This window comes from Nicotiana tabacum, chromosome 17 (genome assembly GCF_000715075.1).
Source record: "Nicotiana tabacum cultivar K326 chromosome 17, ASM71507v2, whole genome shotgun sequence".
Classification (NCBI taxonomy): Eukaryota; Viridiplantae; Streptophyta; class Magnoliopsida; order Solanales; family Solanaceae; genus Nicotiana; species Nicotiana tabacum.
The window spans coordinates 4,458,828-4,465,941 of record NC_134096.1 but is presented as its reverse complement, the minus strand read 5'-3'; the positions used below and the strand labels follow the sequence as shown (position 1 = coordinate 4,465,941).

The following is a 7,114-nucleotide window of genomic DNA, read 5'->3' as shown; positions in this document are numbered from 1 at the left end:
CACGTGTTCTAGATTTGGCATATGAGGCAAAAGATGTCATTGATTCAATTATTGTAAGAGATAATGGTCTCTTACATCTTATTTTCTCACTTCCCTTTGTCATAAAAAAAATCAAGCTTACCAAAGAAGAGGTCCCTAATTTACTTGAGAAGATTCCAAAGAACAAGCGACTCATTGTTGTGAAGTCCCCCACCAAGTATGTTGAAAAGGAGTCTTTAGGTTTTAAATAGGAGACTGATTTGATTATTAGTAAGCTCACCGGTGGACCGAAAATGCTAGATGTCATTTCGATCAATTCGGGTAAAACTACTTTGGCATACAAAGTGTATAATGATAAGTCAGTTTCTAGTCATTTCGACATTCGTTCATGGTGTACAGTTGATCAAAAATATGACAAGAAGAAGTTGTTGGAGGACATTTTTAATCAAGTTACTGGCTCAGCTTCGAAATACAGAGATAATATTGATGTTGCTACTGAGCTACGGAAGCATCTGTTTGGAAAAAGGTTCCTTATCGTCTTAGATGACTTGTGGGATACTGCAGCATGGGATGAGTTAACAAGATCTTTTCCTGAAGCTAAGAAAGGAAATAGAATTATTTTGACAACTCAAGATAAGAAAGTGGCTTTGCATGCACAATGCCAAAGTGATCCTCTTGACCTTCGATTGCTAAGACCAGAAGAAAGTTGGGAGTTAATAGAGAAAAGGGTCTTTGAAAATGGAATTTGCCTTGATGAACTACTGGATGCTGGAAAAGAAATAGTCCAAAATTGTAAAGGGCTTCCTTTGGTGGTTAATCTGATGGCTGTAGTCATTGCTGAGAAGGATAAGAAAAAGACAGTTTGGCTTTAAGTTCTAAATAATTTGCATTCGTTCATTTTCCAGAATGAAGTGGTCGTGATGAAGGTTATAGCATTAAGTTATGACCTTTTACCAGATCACCTAAAGCCGTGCTTGATTCACCTTGCAAGTTTTACGAAGGACCATGTAATTTCGCCAATTCAAGTCTAATTCCACTAGGGACCTCCAAATCATATTTCGGGCGCGCTCCTAAGTCCAAAATCACCTAACGGAGCTAATGGAATCATCAAAATCAAAATCCGAGATCGTTTAGATATAAGTCTAACATCCGATTGACTTTTCCAACTTAAGCTTATCTCAAAGAGACTAAGTGTCTCAATTCACTCCGAAACCATTCCAGACCCGAACCAACTAACCCGGTATAACACAATATAGCTGAATTATACAAAAAGAAGCAGAAATGGGGAAAACGGGGCTATAACTCTTGAAACGACCGCCTGGGTCGTTACATTCACGCTCCAAACACGACGTAGAATTATTAACTTTGTGTTTAATCGATACACTTCTATTGAAGTTGAAGTGTTCAATAGGTATTGAGCTTAGTTGAGGTGTCAAAATAGAAACTGGAGCCAACTTTAAGGGTCCGCCTAAGTATTTGGCCTAAAATCTATTAAGTGCATGTAATATCCATCTTACTATAGGAACTATCAAATTGAGAAAGTAAAAACTGATATTTATGATGGGTTATGATAATTGTTTGGATGGTGGAGTTGGGCGTAGCAAAGAGACATAATGAAAAAGATAAGGTGGGTTAGCGAATGTTTTGTTGTAGCCAATGCAATAAATTTTTGACTATAACTTGCAATCAAATATAATAGGCTAGCGGTTGTCTTAAGTTTGTACCAAACGGCCAATTATGTCAGAACCTCTAAAGTTGACACATTTTTTCAGTTACTTGCTTCCGAGGTAAGTATTGCAAAAACATCCTTTTCCAAATTTGCTTCTTAATTCTATCAGATTACGACATTACTTCTTCGTACCTTCCTCGTTAAGCAAAACATTTTTTCGACAAGTTTCAGGTTCAGTTCTCATGTCTTTCACACAGTTGAACTATTCTCTGCACTGCATATGCTCAGCAACTTAAAAGGTAAAGTATGATCACTTCAATTTGGTTATAGAAAAGAAAAACATTTATCGTTCTGTTCTCATTTCATTCATACAGTTTAAATCTTGCTAGCAGTTGCTCAGGGGAATTGAATGTAAAATATGAGTATTTGAGTTCAATTATAGGTTTAAAAAAAAAAGGATTTTTTACTGCGAATCATCATCGTTAATTTCATATGTATGGTCACCATAAACTGAGTTTTTGTGGTGATATCAGGAATGTACACTTATTCGTATTAATTATGTGATTAGTCCGCTAGATTTAACTTATATATACGCACCCAAAAGTATGGCCTAGCGGTCAATGAAGTGGATCGAGAACCATGAGCTCTCAAGTTCAAATTTCAACCAATGCAAAAACACTAGGTTATTTCTTCTCATCTATCCCAGTATTGATGGACAGAGTTATCCATTATCTGTGTTGGTGCCCGGATACCAAGGTTATCAAAGAAAGAAAAAAAGATATTTATGTATTTTAGCCTGTTGTAGCAGGTAACTTGCCATATTTTTCAAGTTGCTAATAATTAGCTCTTAGGTAATGTAAAAGTTTTGTTACAATGTTAGTGTTTAGAAGTTAAACTCTTTATTTTAGCACACTTGGAACTTCTTTGGCACGGAGTAATGTTGTAACCACTGAACTGCAATTTTAGCCCATGCGGATATACTTGCATAATATTACCTCTTGTACGAGCTACAAAAGGGAATGCCCTTAGTAAGATTTGAACTCTGCACCTAAGCGGTGCAGAGTTAAAGTTATAACCACTAGGCTGCATCTTTTGTCTGTGCACACACATCACACTTATACATGCATAATGTTGCCTCATCTTCGACCTAGAAGAGGGAATGCCCTTGTAAGATTTGAACTCTACACCTATGTGGTGCAGAGTAAAGTTGTAACAATTAGACTGCAACTTTAGTCTGTGCAGATACATATGCGTGCATGAATCATGATATTTATTGGGAATTTTCTTCACAACATTTTTGTTGTGAATTATGCTTTTGGTTTTTGCTGCAATGGATGACATTTGGTTACGTTTTGGTGGCAGTGATTATGTACTGGAGGCATCATTTTGTTAACTACTAATGGAAAGAGCTCTCATCTCTTAGAATTTGATGAGCAGCTCTTCTTAATTTATGTTCTACCACCCATCATATTTAGGGTCAATTGGTTTTTTTGGCTCTTTACAGACTTGTTTTTAGTTTTATGACCCTACCTCTTTTTTACCCATGAGAGATTTATTTTTACACGTAAGAGATCTGTCTTTTATACAAAAGAGATCTAAAAAGATCATTTTCTTAAATTCAAAATTGTAAAGGGGCATGATGTACAAATATCACTCATATTTAATGCTGGGTAAGTTGTTTTTGTCATGCCCATGGATGGTTTTTGCATACTACAAGTTCTGTTCGCCCCGGTCTGAACATGTCAGAGAAAGACAACAACAACATCAATAACCCAGTATAATCCCACTAGTGGGGTCTGAGGAGTATAATTTGTAATGAGACCTTACCCCTACCCTAGTATAATCCCACTAGTGGGGTCTGGGGTGACTCGAACTCACAAACTCTTGGTTGGAAGTGGAGCGTGCTCACCACTAGAGTAACCCACTCTTGTCTAATTGTGGAGAGCGCTCAGAGAAAGAAAACTTGTTTATTCTTTCCCTGCTTTGATTGTGTGATATGTGGTCTAATTTCAGAATTAATCTCGCATGTTCTTTTGGCATCTTTCCTTTTAAAGTGTCGATGCATTAGACTCGGGGTGTTCACCTCTTATTGCCTGCTGCTGTTATTGGATTACTGACAAATAGACAGAAGAGAAAAAAGAAAAGAAAAAAGAAGTGTGCCATTTGTATATTCTACCAAGTTACATCTAATGTGCTTGATGAGACTGACACATAAGTATTTTCACTTTATCAGTTTCAAGGTGAAAAAGAAGCAGTTTTTCAGGAATTTTATGACCATTATGTTGTTTGGTGCTGTTGGCACGTTGATAGCTTTCAGCATCATATCATTTGGTATGCCCTGCTTTCTCAGTCTTGCTCTTCAATCAACTTAAGAAAGATAATGTTTTGCATGAAGTGAGCTGAATTTGAATTCTCATATTAAATTTTTATGGCCTTTTTTGTTATGGCGGTAGCAATCAGGGACGAGGAGTTGGTCTTAGGTTAGAGTTAGTTGAGATGAGTTAGCATTGGAATGACAGGTCAATGTGTTAGCACGTGGTCGAGCAACCTAAAACAGTAGTTAAGGATTTCGAAGTTTACTTTAATCAGATTACTTCACCAAGATATTGTTCTTTCCCTACAATAATTTCATGTTCTTTGATCTAAAGGTGCATTCAAGTCGGGTGCTTACTTGTAGCTGTTGTGATTAACGTTATTGTATTTGTATATTCCAAATGTCTCGTCCTTTTTGCCACTGTGTAAAGCAAATCGGTTTCCCACAGCTTCTTAACATAGTTGAATTTTCACTGTGTAGAAGCCAAAAAGACTTTACTAGGTAGTAGTTACAGGTTCTACCCATGCTTCATTTAGTCACTCCTTTTAAGTTGTTCACCGTTTGTTATGCTTATTTGTTATATCGTATCACTCTCGCAATCGGGCTAACTAATTTTTTTTTTGATTAAGGCGCAAAGGAGTTATTTGGGAAGCTTGATATTGGTTTTCTGGAGCTACCAGATTATCTCCGTACTAGTCTTTCCTCTTCTTCATATTGTAGTTGATGTTTCAGGTTACCAATTGTAGATGTTGTAACTTTGGTTGTTAAGACCTTATATGTTTAAGAGTAAGCAAAGGAGAAAAATCACTAATAGGAGGATAAGCCTCAAAAATATGGAAAGAGTGCAATTTCCTTTCTGTGCTTTCTATCTGATTGACCTGAATTTCAAAATAAATTCCATCGTCGTGCCATAACCTTGTAAAAATTATTTTCTTGATCCGAATTTGAGGGTCAAAGAACCAATCCTTATATAATCATTTCATTTTATGAAATGCATAAAGTGTTGACCTCTATCTTTTTCATGGTTGGCATTTTTCTTTAAATTGATTGACTCTCATCTTCTGATGATTTCAAATTCTTATTCTGTAGCGATTGGAGCTATTTTTTCAGCAACAGACTCTGTTTGCACATTGCAGGTACGGATTTCCGCCAAAAGTTGCAGATGGATTATGCGAGTAAAAGAGATATGAGGTAGCAACTTGTGTGAACTGAATGTTGTGAGTTTAATTCTCAGGTGCTTAATCAGGATGAGAAACCTCTACTCTACAGTCTAGTCTTTGGGGAAGGATCTTTTTAATGCAATCCAGAAATTGGATCTCTCCAACATCGTCAACTAAAGGATTGCCTTATTGTTCAGATGAAGTTTTCTATATCTGTTTCTTGCAAGCACTTTGCTGGGAGTTTTGGTAAGTAGCTTTCTTGGTATATGTTTTACACGCATTAGCCACTCCTTCCTACGTTTGTCCCTTAAGAGTTTGGGCCGTGTCGTAGTGTGGTTGACCAGCTATTGATTATCACCAACTATTTTTTCACTTTTTGGCTCATCAAACACAAGACCCTCCTTTGGGAAGATTTCTCCTTTTGCTCCTCACACTATGGGGTGTTAATAGTCAGTTTCCTGCTGCTCTTCCCCTCCAAGACCATGTATTTACACGTTACTGTGTGCGCCACTGGAAACACCACTTACCTGCAGATATGCATGTGTTAAGCACACCTCCAGCATTTATCCTGAGCCAAGATCAAACTGTTATAAGATTTATACATAGTTGCAGTACTTATAGCTGCCTTGTTCTTGGACAAAGCGGATTTGGATTTGTCTTCCATTGCAAGTATATATAAAAAATTTCAATCTCCTTAAGTAATGTTGTTTGAACTTGGTCATTTTTTTCTAGTTTTTCATACTTCCTCATTTGATCAGATTATGCTAACTATCTTCAAGTACCACTCAGTTAAAATGAATCATTTTCTTCATTTAGTAGGAGAAAATTAAACGAAAAGGCACCTAGTAAGTTCTAATCTACACGGTGAATCAATAATTGAAACGTTTTCTTCATTTAGTAGGAGAAAATGAAAGCCACGTAATAAGTTTTAGACAATGAACAGTTATTGATCTAAAAACTGAAGCTAAACATTTTTAGATTCTTAAAAGTAAGTTAAAACATGAAAATTTGGAGGAAAAAAGCAAAAATCCAGAACAAATATAAATATGAATATAGATATCCTGTACCTTCCGCCTAGTCAAAATGGAGAGAAAAATAGTGGAATTAAAAGTTCTATTCTTTAGGAGAAATTTTAATATTACATCTAATGACATTTATTAAGCAAAACATTCACAGCTGCAGCATGCAATAACTGATGGTAGATGAAACAAATTCTCCCAAATTGCTCCATCGATGCATTTTGTAGAAGGTTTTGTTTTCATCTTTATTTTTTGGAAGGGTAAGATGGTCATTCAGTTTTTAATGGAAATTTGCGTAATTCAACTTTAGACTTAGGGCCTCTTACTTATAATATAATAAGTAGTTGCGTTGTACATGTATCCTAAATTATTTAGTTCAGAATTTTTTATAACTATACAAGATTATTAAAAAGAAAATTGAGTAACAAAAATAAAAATTAAAGAATAAAATTTAAAGAATTAAAAAAAATATTCGGTAATCTTATATGGTCCACATTTTATTAGTATTTTTATCTCTTTTTTCCTTCATTGAAAAAGCAACTTCAGCTACCAATAAAAATGATCATATTAAATAATATTTAAAAATAATCTAACTTCAAATGTGCAGAAGTTCTACCAATTTCATGAAACATTAGCCTAGGTAAACTGTTAGAAGAATTGTAACTCAAACTGAAACTTAATAGCAAATGATCAGGTTGACACTTAAATCGAACAGAATAAAATCCAAATCATTTTGAAATATAACTTGTACATCAATATCCATTAATTTGAATTTACTGGACGAAGAAAATCAAATCATATACTAATATCGTAATTTTTTACATTTAATGGACCTTAATCTTCTAATTTTCAAGTTATGTTGTCAATGCATAAATAAGAGTTGTGTTGACCATTAAACTCATCAATGATTGATATTGACTTTATCATATAACATTTCAATAATGCGCTGATCTAGATTTCAAATTTGTACTTA

At 35.0% G+C, this 7,114-nt stretch overlaps 2 protein-coding genes across 4 annotated transcripts; both read left to right on the top strand.

Moving 5' to 3' along the window:
• The first annotated feature begins 242 nt into the window (after positions 1 to 242).
• Positions 243 to 851, top strand: LOC142171663 (putative late blight resistance protein homolog R1A-3). The gene has a single exon (XM_075235351.1). The coding sequence runs from the start codon at positions 273 to 275 to the stop codon at positions 849 to 851; it is 579 nt and encodes a 192-aa protein (XP_075091452.1). The 5' UTR covers positions 243 to 272.
• Positions 852 to 1,798: 947 nt separating this feature from the next.
• LOC142171494 (sodium/hydrogen exchanger 3-like) lies at positions 1,799 to 5,812 on the top strand. 3 transcript variants are annotated; one of them, XR_012701031.1, is made up of 5 exons: positions 1,799 to 1,947; positions 3,882 to 3,979; positions 4,592 to 4,651; positions 5,052 to 5,098; positions 5,197 to 5,812. XR_012701031.1 is itself a non-coding variant. In XM_075233889.1 (4 exons), exons 1-4 carry the CDS (start codon positions 3,838 to 3,840, stop codon positions 5,257 to 5,259), a joined length of 312 nt encoding a protein of 103 aa, XP_075089990.1. In that variant the 5' UTR covers positions 1,954 to 3,837; the 3' UTR covers positions 5,260 to 5,812. The 3 variants fall into 3 exon arrangements, 1 of the variants encoding a protein (XP_075089990.1); XR_012701030.1 differs by lacking the exon at positions 1,799 to 1,947 and having other exon boundaries at positions 1,954 to 3,979; positions 5,197 to 5,368; positions 5,518 to 5,812; XM_075233889.1 differs by lacking the exon at positions 1,799 to 1,947 and having other exon boundaries at positions 1,954 to 3,979.
• Positions 5,813 to 7,114: the final 1,302 nt, after the last annotated feature.

Coding starts and splice junctions, on each gene's coding strand:
- LOC142171663 (XM_075235351.1), top strand. CDS start 273: ATGCTAGATGTCATTTCGATCAATTCGGGTAAAACTACTTTGGCATAC.
- LOC142171494 (XM_075233889.1), top strand. CDS start 3,838: ATGTGCTTGATGAGACTGACACATAAGTATTTTCACTTTATCAGTTTC. Junction 4,652..5,051: donor GGAGCTACCAGATTATCTCC/GTACTAGTCTTT, acceptor CTTATTCTGTAG/CGATTGGAGCTATTTTTTCA. Junction 5,099..5,196: donor ACTCTGTTTGCACATTGCAG/GTACGGATTTCC, acceptor TTTAATTCTCAG/GTGCTTAATCAGGATGAGAA.